This window comes from Blennius ocellaris (assembly GCF_963422515.1).
Source record: "Blennius ocellaris genome assembly, chromosome: 20".
Lineage (NCBI taxonomy): Eukaryota > Metazoa > Chordata > Actinopteri > Blenniiformes > Blenniidae > Blennius > Blennius ocellaris.
This window is the reverse complement of record NC_137669.1, coordinates 16190807-16213522: the sequence shown is the minus strand read 5'-3', so window position 1 is coordinate 16213522 and position 22716 is coordinate 16190807. Positions and strand designations below refer to the sequence as shown.

Here is a 22716-nt window from a genome sequence, read left to right as displayed (position 1 = left end):
ACGTTTATTTATTTATTAATTATTATTTTTGAGGAGCGGGGAGGGGGGGTATTCTCTCTCCTTCCTTCCGACTTTTCGGAGTTACTCGCATGCGGTTGTTGACATCACACTGATGTTGCATGACTTTGTGCGCGCTCCAGCCCCGCCTGCACGAGCGGAGGAGCGCTGGACCACAGTGACTCACGAGGAGGGGGGGGAGAGAGAGCCAGCTGATGTGAGCGTCGGTCCAGGCGAGGTGGCCAATTAAAAACTGCGGGAATTGAGCTCTGACTGACTTCTTGAAAGAGTTGCGGCTGATCTGAAGTCGATTTTTTTTTTCTTCCAGCTGATCCATCGCAATGACTTCTTACACGCCAGATGATTTCACGGCGATCGCAGCCAGTTTGTGCGCCTCTTCTCTGCAGAGGGATCACCAGCAGCAGCTTTGCTTCTCACTTTTCTCGCAGTTATAGTTCACGAGTAAATATCGGCTGATTAACCAACTTCTTCCACCTGCTCTCTAAACAATGATCGCCGAAGGTCACGATCCAGACCGACGCACTTCTGCAACTGCGGCGCATCTCGTCGTCCGTGACTTGATCTTCAGATAACTTTTAACATTTTAAACAAAAAAAGAAAAAAAAAAACCAAAAACGACGCAGTGATGATATTCAGTCGGAGTTTTAGAGGTTGACTACACTTTTAGTCCACTTTCCACCCGCAGCATGAGGTCCAAACTTTGCGCCGCGCTCGTGCCAGTGGTCCAGTGAAAAAAGAAAAGAAGAAGAAGAAAAAGAAAGAAAGTGTCCAATCATAGTCGCGAGGATGTTGGGGAGTCCGTCAAACAACGGCGGCATCAGAATGCTCGTGCCCCCGGCTCCGGGCGACGAGCGGCGGGTCGAGTTCGTGGCTCTGACCGCCGTCCACACGGAGAGGAGCGAGCCGTCCACCCCCGAGCGCGGACACCCGTGTCACCGCACGGGGCTGCTGGGCACCCCGCTGCCCGGACCCCCCGGACCCCGGGCCAACGCGTCCGCCTCCAGCAAGCGCTTCCGAAAGCTGCAGAACTGCCTGTACAACGTGCTGGAGAGACCGAGAGGATGGGCATTCATTTACCACGCGTTCATGTAAGTTTTAGCATTGTTTTTGTTTTTGTTTTTTCAAATCATTTTTATTTTGTCTTTTCTTTTAAAATACAAGTCTCATAAAGTCAGACAATCAAAGTCACAACTGCTACTGAACTTTCCAATCTCGCCTTTTGATCACTGTGTGCCAACAACTATTTGATGGATTTTCCAATTAACCCGAGCAGAGTTGCTTAGAAGGCAATTAGCTCGCTCATATGCTATACATCATCTCAACATGGGGCCTGCTTTTCAATTTTCCCCGGTCTCTGTCTCATTACATCATCAAGAGGACTTCGGATGTTCAATTTAATTTGTCCACATCCATGGAGGGGCAAATTTTTTTTTTTTAAACCAAAGATCTTATGTAAACATTTTGATATCTGCAAATTGTCACTGGCAGTTACTTCAAACTATTTACTTTCATGTGTTTTGTGAGTTTGAGGAATGAGTTTGACGAGTATAGGTGTAAAGGATGGACTTAATAAGTTGTGAAAGTGATAAAAAACGCATTGACAGATTTGCTTTTTGTCCTATTTTTGAGACAGGTGAAGTAAGAATGCAAAATGCTGCCACCATATTCACAAAAATGTAAATCCCTATTAAAGCTTAATGCCCACAGTGGTAATTATTCAGTGGTGGCTTTAAAATACCATGTACTGTGTACTCTGTTATGTATACAACATGTACACTGGAGCAGTCACTGGTTGTAGTTACTGTTCCCCTCTGACACACTAACAGCTATCTGACGCAAAAGTCACTTATTTAATTGAAGACACGAATCCAAACTGTTTATTTCCTGTCTCTTCTAGGTTTGAACGTAGCCTCTTCAGTATAGGAAGTAGAGCGGAGCTATGAATTGTACCTCCGAGTGTCTTTTTAAAAGTCAGAGTTCACTCAGTGCATATTTACCCTTGACTAAGTGTGTCAGTATATTTCAGTCTCTTTTGTAAGTGAGGCAGTTGTGAACCAGCAGCTGCCTTCCAGCTGCGTCTGCGTCTGGCACATAGTGGACAGAGCGCTGTGAGCGGGAGCTCCTTGGACCGGGGTCGAGCTTTCCGTGTCGTTGTTTAGACAAGTACAGCTGTCTGCCTGCCAATGCCATTAGTGTTTGTAGCAGAGGGGAATCCCACTGACTGCAGGGATCTCGTATGTATTCTCATCATATACCATGAATACATTAGTGGAGGGGGGGGGTGGCAGACAGACAAACGCTGCCTCTGTCTTTAACTCCTACCACTTTAGTTGCTTCTTCCTTTTTCGTGTTCCCTGGAGACAGCGAACATGTCTTGCAGGCACACTGGGGTCCTCATGTCACATGTCGGTGGTCCATGTATCTCTTCCACCTGGTGTGTTTCTCATTAAAGAGCGTTGGCCTTTACAGGGTAGCTGCAGATGACATTCTCCCTGACATTACTTGGTGTTGGGGTATATAGCAACTCTGCCATTGTTGTTATTTCTCTGTCAGGGAGGCAGGACGTGCACTTGGAGGTGCCCAGCTCATGTTTCAGATGCCATGGCCTCATAGATGTAGCTGGACTGATTTAGGAAGGGAGCAGCTCCTGTGACGGCCTGTTTCACTGCAGCCGTCTTAACAGATACCCGACAATAAAAAAAAAAGAATAAATCTTTGCACTGCATGTGTCTTAAAAATATGTCAACGCAAAGTGCATCATTTCTGTGGAATTGTGTTCACTTCAAGGCAATTGCATCCGTTTTGATTAATTGCACGAGTTTTGCTCACCAAAGCTGAAAACTTCCAAGTGTGAGGAAAACTTATTGTACAGCGAGGCTCACTTAAGCCTTGATCCATTGTAATTAAATTGAGCCGTACAGCGCTGTGCTGACTTTTCCTTGATCCTTTAATTAGAACTTCATTGCAACCGGGGGGACGTGGAACAGATGCATGGCTTCAGCTTGCAGGTGCATGCTGGAGTCTTGTGTGTAAAAACAAGCTGAACGGCTCAGTAATGCCTCTCCGTGGACGTCCACTCAAGCGACACCACACTCCGCCGTCCTCCTTGCTTCTGTCACAACTGCACGAAGTGACCCTGTATTTCACGCCAAGTTACAGCTCCTTGATGACGTTAACATCCTGGGTTTGAAACGACGAACATCTGCATCTTGACTGTATCTTGGGGTTTAATGTTCTTCACCCACTGTCCTCTTGCAAGTGTACCAGCTGTATGCTAATTGACGGATGGCTCTATGTTTTTTTTGTTTTTTTTTCCGTTTCTGTTTTCTCTCCTCTCTCCTCACTCCCTCAAAAAAAAAGGAATGGCTACAAAAGAGAGACTTGTTAAAAGAAGACAGTAGAGTTCCCGGAAAGTTCAGTAAAAATCCTTCCAGCCTCAAAGGATTCTTTTGCTCATAAAGCTCGTCCGTTGCTTGGACAACACGGCAGCTTCTGAAGGTTCTCGCGCTCGCAGGGACTCCGGGTCAAGTGGTGCGTGGACCCGTGTAATGTTAAGAGCTGCTTTCCTAGTAACTACACCTTTTACGCAGTCACTCACTCAACAGTAAAAGCACAAGACCTCTTTGAATCCAGACTCTCTGTTTTGTTCGGCCCGGCGGCGTCACCAGGTGGGTTGGTCTTCTTGTTCAAGGTTCCAAATATTGCTGGTTTTCACCAATAAAACCATGGTACCAGAGACGAGCAAACAAACTTAAAACATCTGTAAATGTCCGAATTTAAATGATACATTTGATTTGCACACAGTTTGTGTGGGTGTGTTTTTTGTTGTTGTTTTTTAAACAGGCATTAACTTGAGCGCCGCTATTTGCCCCGTCATGTCCAAGTGTATTTACTCAAGTGGAGTGTGAATGTGTGTAAACTTGCCCTATGAGTTTGGCAAATGACCAGCAACATTCGAAAGGATCAGTTTCAGTGTTTCCCCTCACCTTTGGCCTCCTCGCCGTTTCCACCACAGACGGCACCAGATATAGAACTTCGCATGAGACCATCTGTTATGGTCATATCAATTCATCCCCGCACGAGGTCCTCTCGGGCCGCGGCGCTCTGATGTAAAATTAGGCTGCCGGCGATCACTTCATAATAGCCGTCGTCGACCAACGACATCTAAGACGACGCCACATTTCGCTTCGTACTCTTTCTCATGCTCATACTTGACGCAGCACGAAACGCCAGTCGGGTTGTGCAGTAAGAGCGTGCAAAGGAATGTCGACAGGCCATTGGTCAGGCTCAGTGATTGATTGGTTCAAAGGACGGCAAAAATATACCGGTCATGTATTATTGATGTCTCCTCCCATGTGCAGAGATGTAGAGCAGAATTATACCACGATCCTTCAGGCTTCAGCTTGTGCAGCGGGATCTCTATGAGGAGTATTGGGGGAAGAGGAATATTTGGACATATAAATGTTTTATAAAACGTCAAGTAACCTGAATGTTTAGTGGATTTTGCTTAAGAAATGTCAATTTATTTTCTGTGGCTTTGCTGATGTAAAAACGCTAGTTTACTCTTCATGTGAGGATATGATGGAATAGAAAATACATAAATTATGGCAGAGGGAAATTTCAAAATGGCCTACTTATTATGTTTATGGAGCTGACATAAAGATGACCGAAGAGGTTTAGTGATTGTAACATTAGTTCAGCTCTAAATTGCCACAGTTTCCCTGACCCATCCATCCACCGCAGCTTCCACTCTTCACTGAGTTTCCTGTGCTATAAGACATTTTATTTGCTCCCATCATCATTAAAACTCATCACTTTTAATTATTGAAATACAAGTTAATTAATCGGCATTCTCTATAAGCATTTGCTAGAACTTTAAGACGTGCAGTCTTCAATAAGAGTGGGATGACGTCACTGAAAATGTGTTATTTTCCACTTTAAATGTGTGCCAATGACACATTTCCTTGGATGTTGCACTTAACAGTGTCTTTCTAGTAAATTGCATATTTTGATAAGAGAAGCACTTTAACGCTTATTATCTGGTAGGTTTAAATTAATCTTTTTTTAATTTTTTTTCTAAAGGAAGCAGGTATTGATCTTTGCCCGACGGACCTTTAGGTCTCCATGGTGTGTGGGATTCCCTTCACTTGAACCTTTTATGCACTAGTGATGGTATCTGTTTATGAATGTTTCAGCCTAAAGCCACATCGTTTAGAGACGTTAGCGGCGATACCGACGACGGGACTCGCAGCCGAACGCCGTCCAAAGCCTCTCTCCGCTGGCGATTTGCCAGGAGGGGTTAATGGTTATTGTTAATTCATCGCACATCTTTTCTGTGCAGGACACAGATTGCATGTTGCAAGCTTTTCATTAAAGGTGAACTGCCTTTCTGACATTATTAAAGTCATTTAGCTCAGACTGCTTGTTGATTGAATGTGTTCCCTCCATTCTTGCCCCCCCCCCCCTCCTGAACGCGGCTAATCTGCTTTTCTCACCCGGGTCATCGAAACTGTTTGCTCTGCTTTTTCCAGTTTTTCAACCATGCAACACAAAATCTGTTCAGATCGCCACCCGCTGGCACCCCCCACCCCCCCACCTCCCCAAAATATCTTATGCATTTGACCGTAGACATTTTTTTATTAATAATTTGAGCAATGTCAGGTCATTGTTGGCTTTTTTTATTCAGCACACAAATTTGTTTTGTTGATGACTAAGTAAGAGAAAGAAAGGTGGGGTAAAAGAAGTGCCACTATAAAATGTTGCGTAGAGAAAGCTACTCTGCACTTTGTGCAGCATTTTGAACCAACTGCAGTTTGGATGCTTGTCATGAATTCACTGGTGCAGTTTCTTTCTTTATATATATATATATCTTTATCTGTTCACCTCAGCAGGTTGTGTAAATTCTGCTCCATTAAAATTACTTTATGGACCAAATGCCTTCCTCACCCCCTCTCCCTTCCTTTTGTTTTTATTTTTTCCCCCCCTTTTCCTCCTGTACAGGAACATCATCTCACATTAGCTGTACCGCCCTGTCTAATTGACTTCCCCAACCTGCCTCTCCATTGTTTTCTTCGTCCTCCTCTCAGTGTTGATTGACTGGTCACTTAATTTCTCCAAAAAGGCTCCATGTGTGCAGAATTTAGTATATGTAAAATATATAATTTTATTTGAAGAGATTTAAATTTTATTTGATTTATATGATTTTATTTGGTGCTTGTGGTCTTTCACAAAAAAAAAAAATTGTATTGATAAGAAACCTCGTTGTGCTTCTGCCTGACTGGGAAGTCTTACATTTCTACATAGGAATCCCAGTTCGATTCATTTTTAATGCAATGTGTCCCATGTGACGTATCCATCCTGAGATTAATATTCTCACGTGCTGCCAAGGGAAAATCTAATTTCAGAAGAAATTTTGACAATAATAATAATAATGCATCAAATGCTGGATGATGAATTCCTATAGATCCATATCATGTGCCAATGGTTTTCATGTTAACATCAGAGCCAGTATGTGACACAGATGCCAAAAGGTTGATGATGAAAGCTCTCGTTTCACCTTGCATGTCACCTGTTGCCATTTGTGTGTGAACCAGCGGTCACACGCTTGATCTAAGTAAAGTCTTGCATGATTATAATGATGTTTTGAGTGCGCCAAAATATGTGTATGTGTGTCGGCAGTTCACACAGCTGCTGATCAGAGGAAGACAGGTCAGCTGTACCCGCTCTGTATACGGAATAAAAACATTCACTGTAATTTCGCCCCAACCAAAGGGTGTTGATAAAATGGCATGGACTACTCTCAGTAGACATCTCAATGGAAAAACACACCACTCAAATATTAATGCGTTGCAATACCTTTTAAACATCCTGCTGCTCGTCTACAAATGTTGCAGATCTGAAGATCAAATGATTTTGCCTGACTTGTATTGAAAATATATTATAATATAATTATTAATGATTATATCAGGAGAAAGATGTAGGCTTTTTGCGAGAAAAAAAACAACAACCAACAGTGATAAAGTTTGAATGGAAACTAATAAACGGCATCACATCATAGGTCCTATTTTTTAGTTTCCTAGAAATCTGATCAAAACTTTGTTGTGGTTCAGTTCAAATAAAATATAATAAAAAAAACAAAACATGTAGGTATATAAGGATCATAATAATAAAACGGGTAAAAGAAAGATTGGTATTTATACACTTTATTCTAATGAACCGAAAGCATCATCCACTCTGTGCTGTGCTTTGCTGATGGTTTCATCATCCAAAGATCTCCAGGTCATCTCCATCCCATTTTTACACCTGACCTGTCTGCACCACATTCTGTCTGAAGTCCGCATGCCACTTTCAATGACCTGCTACATTCTGCTCCAACTGTTTTAACCTCCTTGGCTTCCCTGTGGCTTTATTTTTCCACAGAGTGACTTGCTACCCACTAACAGTGTGACCGACCGTGAAGAAACGCAGCAGAGGAAGGAGGAGCGAGCAGCTTGATTTTAGTTGCTTAGAATGAATGATCTAAATAATTTGATACTCTATTGATTGCTTTTGTAAAAAAAAAAAAAAAAAAAATCCTGTTTGCCCCCTAATGCCAGCTGGCAGAGATATAATGTCTTTCTCAAGGACGTGGCAACACAGTAGAGGTTTACTAATGGTAGTGTGTTTAAAACAAAACAAGTAGGACAAAATACATGGCTGGCCACATTAACACCACACAGTTCCTGTCGATACATCAACAACAGTGTTCTCAAAACACAGTTTGTTTTGAAGAAATGAACACACTGCTGTACTGGAGGGACTGAGGAAGACGGTGTTCATTGCAATGTCGTCCTTCAAGGGAAGAAAGGGCTTGAACCGGGACGTAGGATTTGTGTGTTTGCGTGAGGATGAGATGGAGTGAGTTGGGTCGAGCGGAGAGTCGAGGTTAGTTGCTGTATTAATTTCTCCTTTCGGGGCAAAATGTGTCTCTCCTGGGAGGAGACTGTCTGTCCTGGGATGGCCGATCAGGAATCAGGTTTCCCCTCCCTAATATTCAGCCCTGCACACACACACACACACACACACACCCATTACGGTCAAAAGAAGCAAACTACTGTTGTTTATTTACTTGACAGTGCAGAACATGTAAATGTGCTGAAATAGAAATTAAGTGTAGGCACCCACGCACCATCCCACGCACGCACGCACAATGAATACCTTCACCCACAGAAATTCTTTAGTTTTAATATTTCGCACAAAAGTTGGACTGTTGTCACCCCATAATCTGTAGTAAACACTTCGTGTAAAGTAAATGTCACCAAAGCAATGTGGGTAAGGAATTCTGTGACTTTTGACCGGGAACGTCAAAGAGAAATGTCATAACCACTCCATGTCTTGGCTGTATTTTCCCTCTTTGACCAATACTGTACAATGTCTGTTGGAGTGTAATAAAAAAAAAAAGCTGCATGTGAGAAGTTGCCACAAAATGGTCCATGGTCTCAAAATAATGAACAGAGCTTGCAATAAACATCGTCTGCATGTCTAAAGTGAAAAGTCAGATCATCAGATAATCATAATCATATCATTGCATAATCATCAGATTATGCAAGTACATTACAAGACAAGATTTCATTGGAATCATTTGGTCGTGGCGTGTGTTTCAGCCGTCAACATTTAAACAGCAAGTCAAATTCCCTCCATCACCTTTTCCTTGGAGGTTGTTAAAGTCACTGCTTTAGTACTGATTTAACACAGAGCCGTCAAATCCCAGCAAGCCTTCAATTGATGCCCCTGCCCCCCTGTTTTAACTGGAAATGTGTCACAAGTAATGTGAAAGCGACTTTGTGACTTTGCTCAGTTGCTGTGCCACTAAAAACTCCCCTGTGAAGCCTTGTTTGTATACAGAGGCGGGGGGGGCTGTCGTCGGCTTGGACGCACTGGCAGCTCCTGTATCGTAACAAACCCCGGCACCTGGCAGTTCTGCATGTGAATGTGGTCTGAAAAGTTCTGAGGATTTTTAAAGTGGCGACAACAAGCATCGCAGGGTTTTGGTGAGTGGGTTCATGAAGGTGTTTGGCGAGTCCGAGGACTGAAGAGTGCTTAGAAAGCAGGGTCTGTGTGTCGCCAGCAGCTGTGAAAACCATAAGGCAAGTAGAAAGCAAATCAATAACTTTAGCCATTATCTCTCGACAGCACACTTAAGGTCCGACCCTAATGGGTGGCTGCACAGCACACAGCCGATCATCAGCAACTCTAACTCTTAAGCCAAATGCTGGTAAGAAATTTAAATGCTGGTGTATCCAACATGCAGGGTGGACTCCTTGTATTATTTACTGGTTCAAATGTGGCACAATCGTTTAAGCGTGAGTGGAGACGTGTTTAAAGGTGTGCAATTTAGCGGCCACGTGAAGAAAGTTTTGATGTGCAATTTAAATAAATCCATTGCTTCGGAGCAAAGTGATTTTCAATGAAATTTTTCCAAACCAAAGTCAAAGCCATTGATTGTAATTCAGTCAGAGAAAAGACCGCTGAGTCAGGAAGCAAATCAAATGTGTCTATACGAGACACCTGCATGTGAACTCTCTCCTCGGGGAGGGAACGGCAGATTAACATGTAATCGAGGCACAAAAAGTAAGGAAATCTGGGTTTTCGTCATTTCTTTGTTGTGAACGACGCTTCTTGACGATCTGAAAGCCCATTAGCTCCTTTCTAAACGGTTCCACATTCATAGAGAACATGCGTTTGTTGGACGAGCAGCCAAGCTGAATATGTTTGGATCTCGTGAGGAATCTAGTCTGTGCCAAAAGTGTTTTCCTTATTTCCTCTTGTTTCGAGGCTCTAATGGCCACACGTGCGCCTGATCCTCAGCAGGACGTTCATCAGTGGGTCCAGGTTGTGTCCATGGAAAAGATGTGACGAACGCCGATGGCTGTGCAGGGAGAGCAATATGTTTTGAGGGAGGCAGTGTCACAGCGTGGCATCAATGGATGACACAAAGGCTTGTTCATTACAAATGTGGCGCCATTTAACAAGGGAATATCAGGCTTTCTAATGCTGCAAGATGCATTGCCAAAAAGAAATGGCAAAAGGGCTTTCTGTGTGTTTTCTTTCTTAATATTTTTGATTTTCTGGAAAATTTGTGGGGAAAAAATCACAAGGAAATACATGGTTTTGGTTGTTTGTCAAATTCCCCAGACAACACACTTTGCAAAAACAATCGCTACACACTACGTGATGCAAAATTCCGAAATGATCGTCGATCACACTAAATTACAGTGCGACGTTAGGGAGAAAGACGGTCACACCTTAACGCTTTTGGACAATTTTTGGTTTGTGGCAGAAAACCAGAAAACCCATGCATACATTAAAGTCATTTCTGGTAGATTTTTAGTGTATGAAAGGCTGTGTAGTGTTACACAAAGGATATACTTGTAAAATCTTTCAATGCATTCATTATGTATACGTGCTCAGACCTCGACTGATTATTGATTTATTCAGATTCAGCCTTGAGCAACGTCTGTATACAAAGACAATGTCTTGCAACTTTACTCCGTCGTGCTCGTCGGCGCTGTCGATAAACTCTCGTTCCCAGGATGAGGAGCCTGCATGACTGTGCAGGTATGACGTGTATGCCTGGGCAGAGATGCCGCCGTTGGCTCTTAATACAGTAGCTGTTTGGGGTGAACCCTCCCCTTTCATTCCTCACTTATCTGTCTCCCCGTGTCTCTGTCTCTCGTCTCTCCATCCCGGGAAAGCCCAGGTCTCGGTGTCCCTCTTCTTCTTTGTCCCTGCCTGGCTGCTCCCCGATACACGGCTCGGCTTAAGTGTTGTTAAGATCATTTTAATTTATCATGGCAGCTACTATAAACATGTGAGGAAGCAGCGCCATGGAGACGCAGCTCAAACAAAATCACAATGGGGGACAGTATTTATAAGGCCTGCCTCGCCTGCAGAAAACCTGCTGCACATACATGTGGGTCTCCAGGTGTTGGTTTCTCATGCGGATGCACGCGCACGCTGTCGGAAAAGCATTTGGTTGGCTTTTGAACATTTCCAGGATATAAGTGCAATAATTCCTGCGTATCTTTATGGAGATTGTCTGTGCTGCTGTATATCTGTATAGTGTATGTATGTATAAATACCTGCCCGGTGGCACTGCGAGCAAAGCATTAACAATAATCAAATATTTACACAGAAGCCATAATTACACAGACGGCTTGTCACTTTTGTGATTTCTTTTTTTTTTTTTCCGTCTGCATTAGACTCCATTTAGCTCTAAAATGTTTTGTTTGCCGAAGGCTTCCAGAGGTTGCAGAGTATCATTTCTTCTGTTGTTGCTTTACTCTGTTTTTTTTGTGCTTATTGGATTAATCTACTTCTCAGCTGTTCTAGCTTTTTAGTTTAGTCGCAATATTGTGTCTTACTTGCCATTTACGAAGATTTTCTTCTTTGTCTTTCGCCGTCGTTCAAAACAAAAGTGACTCCATGCCAACAGGTGTCTCCATAACAAAGTGTCCAAAACTGTTTTCTGCTCCCGCCACGGTCATAACTTTACATGTAACTGCTGCTTCTCTGTGCTTTGGAAACACTTTCACTGAATTATTTCCTCTTTTTTACGATTGCGATCGAATGTGATGAACGGTTATAGGTGATGAGGAGGTTTCAGTCAATGTCACGACAGGCTTTATTTTGGAAAGTGAAGGAATGTGTGAAACACAAACACAAACATAAACCTGCCACATCAACCCGTCCCCGCTGCTGCGACGGCGTGATGTCATGCAGGAGCCTGTCTGACTTCATGTTTTTTTTGGTGTTTTTTTTTTCTCACCTTCTTTGTTGGGAAAAAAACAGCTTGTGTGTGTGTGCATGCGTGTGCGTGTGCACGTGTGCCTACATGGATAAGTGTGGACTCTCTGGTCTTCTCTTGGCCCCGAGATTAAAGCAATGTCAGCAAGTGTGTGATGAGACCTCACAGACGATTCCCCTCTCTTTTCCGTTCTGGTTCTCCTTGTCTCTCTGTCTCTCATCTGTCAAATTCATTATTCAGCTCCCTCGCTCTGTCTCTTGTGTACTACCTTTTCTCATTATCTATCTCCCTGTCTGGCTGATACTAACTCCTTGTAGTCATTGATAGTTTCCCTTCACCACACACCCATCTGGACATATATTACTGTACTATATCTATTCTCTCCCCCCTTTTCTCTGCCTCTTTTTCTCTCTCTCTCTCTTTCTCTCTCTCTCTCTCTCTTTCTCATTCAATCACTCATCCTTTGTGGCGGCTGCCAGACCTCGTGGTGTCCTGGAATTTCCAAGCGACGTCTGGGAGCAGACACCAGCGAGGGCAGTGGCGAGGGTACCGGCTGTAGGTTTGGTGCACTCAGATAATCTAACTTGTGAGATAATCCAGGCTGTGAGGTATGACAATATGTGACTTGATGACATTTCATACATCGTGTACAATTTGAATATGGAACAGCAAATCTTGTTTTTCCTTTATTCACATAGTGTTACTATTGCAGCATAATTGATATATGTACATTATTACGTTATGTACATTATAACAACAAAAGTTGACCTGGCACATGGGAAAAACCAACATACACCACTCTTAATATGAACGGTTAATTGAATTGGAGTCTAAAAACAGGTGCATGTACATTTCAGTTGCCTTATTTTGATACCCAGAAAAGAGAACATTTGACCTTGAGGTATTTGAATAATACTTTATTGAAAGAGGCCGTATAATTTTTGTATATTACAAATGTACGTCTTTTCTATTTAAAAATTATTTTAATCAAATAATATACTGTTATAACCAAAGAAACAAAATCAGATTGGCATCTCAGATGTTTCTCAATTTGCTTTATTATACCCAAATAATGAGTCCAAATTTCGTATCATTTCTTCTTTTGATATGACAATAAAGAATCCTTGAATCCTTGAATCCTTGAAATAATCAATTATTTTAAAAAAATCCCTCAACTTAAATAATGACAGAAACAATGCCTGTTCAGTTTATAAAGTGAAAATACAACAACAAAACCACAACTCCTTATTCATGTTCTGGCGTAAAGTGGACTTTGTCTCTTTTTCAACCACCTGTGGTTTATAGAGACACAAAAATGAGAGCGATGTGAGAAAAGCGGCAGGAATAAGGTCTGTGCTGTCTGGGCGGTGAGAGAGCCGGAGACTGCCAGAGATTGGACTCAGTGCAGGGATGAATTATTCAGAGGAGCGTTATCTCCCCGCGTTCAGCCGGCCCCACCATCTCTGGCCGATCACCTAATTGTTTGTAATGAGTTAAAGAGGGGAGCAGGTGTGGCTAAGAGGCCTGAAAGTGGTCCACTGTAGTCCCTGATTGCTTCACGGATTCTACAAGAGCGGGAGAACGCACAGAAACGAGGAGAGGAGAATGGGCCAATTTTAATATTGAAATTTAAAAAAAACTGTAAGAGAATTTGTGTCACTTTGTTTATTTGCCCTAACAGGGCTATGAAGGCAACGCAGCCTGTTTATTTCCCCTTATTTCACCTTTTAAGTGGTGGAAAGCTTGGGAGGATCACACAGAGAAGATTAGGCACATTTTTCATGGGAACAACCCACATCGCCGTGCTGCTCATTCCGCAAGAGCAAAATGTGAATAGCAAAGACTTTTGAATGATAAACGACCCGTTCAAATAAATAATCCAAACGCAAATTTACGTGCTTTTTGTGCGAGGTTTTAAGCGTCTCAAAATTAGCTCATTGATAAAGAAATCTTGAAAGTAAATATTTGAGTTTGCAGTCTCTGACTTATGTTTGCGTCTCCAGTCCAGTAGCATGAAGAAGGGACCTCATGAAGTGTAAACTTCACGGGCGCTCTCTGTCCTGCTGCATGTTTTTGTTCGCCTTTGGGGAGATGTGTGTCAGAGGGGGGAAAAAATAACATCACACTGTTCGTGAATGAGCTATTTATTACCCAAAGTATAGAAAAACAGAGGGCCGGTTTTAGGCATTTGAAAACATGCTTCCTGTGCCGGAGGCGCTCGGCAAACAAGGGTCAGCACTTTCTACACAGTGAAGATGCATTTACTGTAAGCAGAAGGAAGAGTTCACGAGGAGCACTTCCCTTTATCCCCCTCAGAAAGGACCTCTTACGTCGGCTGTGGCGTTTCACCGACACTATAAAACTCAGCTCAATGCCACATTTTCAGTTTTGGCCAAGAGGCTGGTTCCTGGAAGCACATGTCAGGAAATGGTTACGGGGGGGGAACAAACAATAAAATAAAAAAAATAAAAAGCAAAGTCACTGTAAAAATCGTGGCATGTGTGTGAGGAAGGAAGGTAGGCTTACTGACTGGTCGTGCGAGTTTGTTCCAGGTGGTTCTGGACTCTGTCTCAATAATACACATAAAGACAGTGACACGCAGAGACAGACAAAGAAACATTGAGCTTGACAGCAAGTCGTTGCTTTACTCACACTGGCCTTGAAGAGTAACAGAGCGCAGGCCCTTCCGCGTGACGTGACCTGGGCACCGGAGCTTCACCTCGACAGCAGCGGGGAACGCTTCGGGCAAACAGACGGACTGGTTTCTCATCACTTGGCCGCTTCACGCTGACGCTTTAACTGTAGTGTTGGGAGGCGGTGTGTTGCTGCCACGGTAACCAAATGACAACATTAAGGTCCTGGAGGTGTGCCAATGTCGGAGCCAGCACTTTGATAGATTTCGTGTTTTTGTTTGCTCAATTTTAAAATATTTAATTATCCTTCCAGATATGAAGTCTGACATCTGTCGCTACCTTTTACGCGCTTGGTGAATATACTTGAGCTGAAAGATTCATTTCAAGTCGTTTTGAATATAAAACCCACCCAAGTCAAGTTAAACTGAGTTGTTACTGTTTGTCCCCAGGAGTCAGTGAGTTCATGTTATTTCTCCACCTTACACAATAGGAATGGTCTGTTAACATATTAATAGTTTATGTTTGTGTAGCTGGAGGGTGAAAACTTGCATCACTCAGGAGGTTGATGAAGGACAGTTGTTTATTTCTCTCTAAAAACATACTGAACCAATCAGGACAACATGGAATATAGTAATGCCACATTGTGTATTAGTTCAACTGATATTAAGATAACTGTTTATTTACACCTTTGGGGAGTTTTGTGTTGCAAAAATTGTAGGCTTACTATGAGCCCAATGTTTTAAAAGGGGCAAATTATCTTATTTAAGCACATAAGTAATTTAAATGATAAGTGGAGCCTTATTAAAAAAACAAAACAACAATGAAATGCAAAGTAATGTATCTTGATTACAAATACATTTTATTCATAGAAATTAAGTTCTCTTTTAAAAATGTTTTTGTATATAACTGTACTTTAGCATGTCTCTTAAACATATAATATGTGGAGCACATGGTGTTGTACTGGTTATCACTGTCGCCTCACACAAGATCAAATCTGACTTTTTATTTGGACAACTTTGTGTGGCATGTGGATAAAAGCAGCTCAGTTGTGAAATTAAAACGGCAGCATATAAAAATAGTGCATTGTTGTTAAAAATCTAAATTAAATGGCTATTGAGTTAGTAAATTAGGTTCAGATAGAGTTCGAGACGGAGACCTTCTACGGCTCGGGGAAAGAAGCTGTTTTTATGCCTGTCAGTCAGTCAGTCTGCATGTTCTTCCTGTGTGTCGGGTCGGGAGGGGCGGAGTGCCATTAAGATAATATTTGAGGTAATGGGAAAGTGGTCTGTCTGTGACTGGAAATGTGTGGGTATGTTTATCTGTGTTTCACCCACAGTCCGCTGGCATCAGCTCCAGACTTTATGTCCAACAGTTTAGTCATGTTTGTCTTTTTTCCTCTCCGGGAGAGTCACAAGAACTTAAATGACGAAACCCCAGAGCTGTGCTGTTCACCATAGACTCACAGCACCTGTTTGTCTGTCAGACAGTCCGATTTATAAAAAGTTAATCTGCATGGTGTGTTAGAGTTATGTGTCTACTGACACCTTGTGTTGCTAATTACGCCACCACCAGTGAGCTCTGAGGCGAGACAACCTGTCTATATCCACTTTAGTTCAAATGTCAGCTGATGAAGATCAGATTCTGGTCGTGAACGGGCCCCAGTAATGATATGTGTATTTCTTTTACCAACGCATCAACGGCACATATTTTCATTGTGTGAAAATCTAGATGCTCGCTCTGGTCGCGTTCACACGGTGCTTTAAATGCTTTCGAACCTTGGTATCAGTATTTAGTGGCCTGAACATCACCGCAGCATCCCGTGTAAATCCTGTCCGCTCCTCCTTGAGATCCGCTGACCACCATGGTTGTGTGCGACCCCTGCTCATTTTCTCACACCCCTCGCCTCAAAACCGCTGGGCCAATCCCATTAGCCCGAGTTCAAATGTTGCAGTCATCGCTTTCTTTTTGTTGTTCCTCAATCCTCGAGAGCCGCCCCTGACCCTCTGTAATCCATCACTGGAGATCCCCGCTGCCATGGTAACAAGATTAGACCTGTCACAGAGTAATGATGATTGGTCTGAAATTCAGTCACGGCCCGGGTCACGGAGAGGGAGGGGGGGAACTGGTATGTCGGGGTGTGCCTGTGTTCTCGGATCCATGGGGGGTCTGAGAAGTCACATGCTTGTTTTTGGACTTTTACATGTTGTAGATGAAGTTTTAAACTCACCAGCGCGGAGGACATAAAGAAACACTCTCGATGCGGTATCGACTACCCGCACGCCCGGTGTCGCCTATCCAAGCATGTGCGAAGGTTGAGCCGGCGCTGGGGAAATGTCAGCGCTACACAAGCACACTGGTGCGCAGAGTGGCTGCCCATACACCTACTAAAGGGTTTGTCGGCTCTGTGCTAATTGGAGAGCTCCTGGTAACAATGCCACAGCTAAATGTCAGAGCTCTCACAGCACTTTGTCTCCACCCTGGTCCGATCCCCCACTTCTGTAACGCCATAGGCAGCAAAGAAAATAAAGAAAACATCAGCGACAATGGAGCGTCTTGCGTGTGTGTGTGTGTGTGTGTGTGTGTGTGTGTGTGTGTGTGTGTGTGTGTGTGTGTGTGTGTGTGTGTGTGTGTGTGTGTGTGTGTGTGTGTGTGTGTGTGTGTGTGTGTGTGTGTGTGTGTGTGTGTGTGCTTATGATTAATATAAGCTCATTCAGGTCCTTATGATGGCCACAATTTTATACAGCCTCGTGGCCAAGTGATGTCAATAATATGTAAAAAGGCACAACCCTTCATTTTTCAGGCCTTTTCTTCTTTCTTTTTTTTTTCATGGTGACATAAATCTTTACGGATTAATGCAAACAATTTCACACTGAATTGTTCTGATCATTGTAAAAAAAAAAAAAAAAACACGCCCATCTGATTTCCCACCAGGTCAAAGCGCCACCAATCATCAAATAATTGTCTGTAATGACTATTAATCTTGTTCCTCTTAGAGACCACACACACACACACACACACACACAAACACACGGTTGTGCAGCCCTTGTGAACCCGTTCTCGCCTCATGAATATATCCTGCCTCTGTGGTTATAGTTTAATTTCACCCCATTTCCCATTTACTGGTTAGATATGTGACCACACTGGACATATTTCTTCAGTGTCTAACCATCCGCGCTGCAGCCGCACAGAATTGTTTCACCGAGCGAGGAGGGGAAAAAAAAAAAATCCAATACTGTCAGATACTCTAATGCAGCATATTTATATGTACATATTCTAAAATCTAGTATCTGTTGCACCGTATGTGTGTTTGCAGTGCATGACAGTAAAACAAATCAATCAAACTCACTGGATGGGCTGCATTAGAGTTTAATGCATCTGCACAGATACAAAATTGGAGGATAAGTGCCTTGCATTAAGATTCACTGAAATGTCGCTTAATTGTGATCCATAAATCAATTTGCTTAATGAATCATTGTCGATAACCAGAGGAGAGCTTGTCATGAGGCACATGTGAACCATTAGGTATCCAGAGGAGACACAGCCGCACCTCTGCTTACAGACAGAAGCTGCTCCGGGTAATGTTGGAGAGTGAATTTTGCACAGCTGCACTTTTTATATATGATATGCTGTATGGTTCTTGGTATTGAGCACTTGAAATGTTCCTGAAAATCACACAGGATCGCAAGATTCTTTACTTTTTCTTACAACAATTGAAAGATAATTGTTGTAGTTTGTCATGCAACTTTTTCATCTAACTTTTTTTTTTTTGATAGTTATGGTTTGATGTGCTGCAAGAAAATTGAGATCAAGATAACTGCTCCTTGTTTAACCCTTTATTGGGCAAATTATTTTATGCTAAACTTCACATTTTCTTCTTTTTGAGGTGTTTGTGGCATTTTTTCTGATTTTTAAATGTATTTTTTCACTACAATTCTGATCATAACTAACACTATGTTTTAATCCTTTTGATTTGGTCACGTATTCCCTCTTAGTGCACATGAATGATGCATTTTACTTGAAGTATTTGACATGCAAAAGCATGCTAAGCCAATAATTTGTGCAGAAGCGTCCGACCTTGCTATTCGTGATGCAAACTGCCATGGCTGCACTGCGCCGCTTCTGTCGTGACCTCTCAAAATCTAAATAATTCACAAAGTTTTCCTCAATGTTGTGGCATTCACAAGAAAACAAACACATTCCCCTGATTTTTGCAGAACACTCTCATGTTAGCCCCCCCCATGGAGCACGCACTAGTACTAGAACCCACGAACAGCCCAGTCAGCTTCTTTTCTTGTGAAAAAGCACATTTCATCTTCTATTTGTTTGTGAGTTGAGTTGTTGTTGTTGTTATTGTTTTTTTTGTTTTTTTTCCGTGCCTTGAAGAGTTGCTGTCCCAGATGAAATAAGAGGGGGTACACCTACCGGGCACACACAGTCTGTTCACAGGCTGTTCTCGTGCTCTGCAGCCTCCCAGCACATTTTGCCTGCAGTTCCTATTTAAAGAAAGTGAAACGCTATTAATATCTTTCTACTGTTTCCACCTTTCGCCGCTTTCTCTCCTTTCTCTTCCTCTCCTGACGGCACTTCCTCTACCTCTCTCTGCTTCAGGTCACCTTTTCCTCTTTTTTTATTTTTGGGAGAAACTCTCCTTGTAGCAGAGCTGCTCCGTGGAAAAGATGTTTATTTTTTAAATTATTTTTAATGTTTTATAGTGAAGTAGTTCTCTAGTTTCAAGGTGACCTCTTGACACGGGTTCTCGTCTGACTCTACTGCTGTAACATCACCGTCCAAGTGAGCTTCTTTGGCATATTTGTTGAAGCGGGTCTATATGTTTACCAGTTTTTGTCCTTGTAGAGGTTGTGGCTGCAAGAGTGTGTTCAATATTTGGACGGTGTTGTTATTTGTGTTTGCACAACAGCAGCATGTGTGAGACAATGCTTTGGAGCTCGTTGTAACGTCCTCGGAGTTCCACACTTATTTCCTTACACCTGAGTAAAGAGAATAAACTGATTCAGTTTCTTTACTTGAGTAAAAGTGGAAAAAAGTAACGGCTCCAAACAAGGATAGAAAATGTGTTGATGATATTCTCCATCATCAGTGTCATCTGGTTGACTTTAAGCTGCTACTTCCTGTCAGACATCACATCTATTAGGCCTTTTCACTTCGTGGTGAGACTCTCATTCTCTTGTCTGGTTCAGTGTTTTGTTTTGTTTTTTCTACTGTGTCTGAAGTGCACTGATTGATACTCAAAAAAACCTGTTTTCTCTGTCTTCAGACATTTAGGCTCGGATCAGTCTTGAAACTGTGAAGCCTTGCGATGCAAATGTAACACAAGTGGAAAGCAAAAACCTTGATTCAGTTATAGTAATGAAGTCGTTGTAATGCTTCAAACCTCCAGACCTTATGACCATTTCGATTAATGTCCAACTTCAGCCCTCATCTCCGTTTCCCTGCGTCTCTTCCACATTTCCCCAAGCATCATCTCTGCTCTATGTTTTCCACTTTGAACTGTCCACATCTTCCCAGCTCACTTTCCTCCAGCATCTGCCTTCTCAGCCATCCTCCTCTCCTCTCCTCTCCTCTGCTGGTTTGTAACTGATAGCTGCTTTATCATCCAGCAGTGATTGAATCACAGCTGCATTTTCCCACCATCCAGCCGTCCTTCCTCTCTCAGCGAGGTGCGCTGGCTGGCGCGCAGCGGGGAGCGCTAACAGACACGCATTAACACAGTGTGGTGCAACAATACACAATGTCATATATGTTTATTAGGCCTGGTAATACCTTTGTATCTCACTTCAATCTTCTCGCAGGCCAGTCGAGGTAATGTGAGATCGCCTTTCTCACTTGCGTGTGCTTACAGGAAAACAGCCGTGAAAGCACCTTGTCTAGTTTCCATTAAAAACAAAACGCGCGTATTTGTTGTCTGCCCCGCCAGTGGCTCACGGGCTCTCTGGAGTTTTACATCCAAGACGGACAGAAACTGTTTGGATAAACTTCCAAATTGGTGCATATCTCTGTATGTATATCTATGCTGATCTCTTTCGTTCTTTCCTTCTTTCTTTCTTTTACTGTGCTTGCATTTTTCTTGATTCTCCACAGTGTCCGCAAGACAAATTACCTTAGGAGAAAAGTCAGATATCCTCTGTATATAGCAGAGCAGGCATTATCCTTTGTTCAAAGTTTTGGGGCAATTACTAATGCCTGGAACGCTTAAAGTAAACATCCTGAGCGGCTCACTTTCACAAATGATCTTTAGGATTCCCTTCTTTCTTCATGTCTCTTTGCATGTTTTCTTCTCATGTATTTATGCTTCCTTTACTCCCATTTAAGCTAAAAATGTGGATTCACCTCTCAACAGGGATTTTATTTTATTTTCTTACCCACAAGGGCAAAATTAACTCCCTGCTCTATATCATGAACTTTTTCAAATATCTTTTTGAACTCGGCAATATTTAGTTGAGGCAGGAGCGACTCGAGGCCAGGATGACGTTTTTTTCAAAAGTCTCATGAGACCAACCCTGCTGATTTGGTGGATTTCCACTGACGCTTTGCTCTTAATTGACACTTCCCTGAAAGGGTGGGAGGGACGCTAGACTCTCTGGGACTGGGGTGGATGGAGGGCAGCGGCGGAATAAAATATGCCCTCAGCAGAAATGTAACTCCCCCTCCACATGCATCACACATGCCCTATATATGTTTGTTTAATTATGTTCATATGCATTTGTTCATATATACATATTTATATTCACTGGGGACTACAAAGCAGATACAAGCAGAATAAAGAGCTGAGCTGCTGATTATTCAGTCCAATGGGAGATCAGAAAACGGCAGGAAAAAGAAACAACTGGATTCAAATGTTATTGGTGTAGTTTTGGAATTACTTTGATTTGTCGTATCGGTGGTTTCCGTCGCCGGCGAGAAAAGCTTGTGAATGGCCAAAATATATCGTTTGCAGAGAGTAACTAAGTTTAAGAATTTCCTTTTTGTGATTATGCAAAACTATCTGCATAACTCAATAAGTTGAGTATGTTGAAAAGTAGGTCAGTACCGTGTTTGTTACTCTTAGAAGGACTTTGTTATTTGACGGTAACAAAACTGCAGGATTGCCGACATAATGCAGTGGGTCGTGTCTGTGTTTTTCCCCGAGTTGTCCATCCATCTGCTGTATCTGTGTGCTGCGCCTTGTTTCCTGTCATAAAGTACCGCTCGGTGGAAGAAACTACCTGAGAGGCTACCCAAACGAAATATCCTCCTCGTGGAGATAGGCACAGCGCTTTGAGTTAATTGAGGGTAAAAAGACAGACGGGCCAGTCAGCACATTGTGGAGCTGATGAATGACCAAAATGTGTTGTTTGCAGGGAGTCATCGGAGTATTTTTTCAAACTAACTCTTCTGTGGCTGAAGCACAAACTCTCCACTGTGCACGCGCCACTGGGCTGAGAAATATACGGTGGTAATTGCGGGTGTGGTTATTTACGCTTGGCGTGCAGTGTCTTTCTAAACTGTGCAAGATCTGCTTCAGCCGTCTCTTCGGAGCGCTGCATCATTTGCTGTGTTTATTTTAATGAATCTATTTATTGCTTCAAATGGAACTCTGACGTTGAACTTTTTTTGTTGCTTTGATTGTAGATTAGATAACTCTGATTTTCTATATATTATAGTGGTTTGCTATGTTGCTTCACAGCCAGATAGTTCATGGTTTGAACTGATTGAAGGAAAAAAAAAAACTTGGAGTTTGCATGTTCTTCTTGTGTCACTGTGGGTTCTCTCTCCTTCTTCTTCTGCTTCACCTTCACCCTGACTATCAAACGAACTCCTTATAACTGTTGGTGTCCAATTGCAGATCACGTTTGACAGATACTTATCAGTTACTTTGACTCCACAAATTCCCCATTATTTGATGTGACAAATTTTATCATTGTATTTTGACAATTTACTGATGATCAGCAAAACAAACATCTGATTGTTTATTTGTTGTTCTTTCATTGATTTTATTAAGAGATAGTATAGTTTCATGATGCTTTGTTTCTCTCGTCAGTTAAAATGTAAATGTAATGTGTCAGTCAGATAAAGACGCTGTCAATCTGAGAGCAAACCGTCTTTGGTCGTTTCCTCCTCCACCGAATGCAAACACACACACAGACACACTGTTTTGACATCCGATTTGCACGCTTCTCTCCTCAAAGCGACTCTTCAATGTGAACACTTAAAGTGTATTATGTGTCGCACATATTAGCCTAGTTAGAAACCAGCTGATCGTATTACTAATCGCGGAGAAAG

The 22716-nt window shown here is 42.5% G+C and overlaps 1 protein-coding gene across 1 annotated transcript in view; it reads left to right on the top strand.

Moving 5' to 3' along the window:
* Nucleotides 1–243: 243 nt before the first annotated feature.
* Nucleotides 244–22716, top strand: part of kcnq4 (potassium voltage-gated channel subfamily Q member 4) — a 39761-nt gene continuing 17288 nt past the window's right edge. The window contains exon 1 of the mRNA XM_080515474.1: nucleotides 244–1106. Within this exon, the coding sequence (XP_080371600.1) occupies nucleotides 805–1106 (302 nt within the window). The 5' untranslated portion in view covers nucleotides 244–804. The remainder of the gene's footprint in view (nucleotides 1107–22716) is intronic.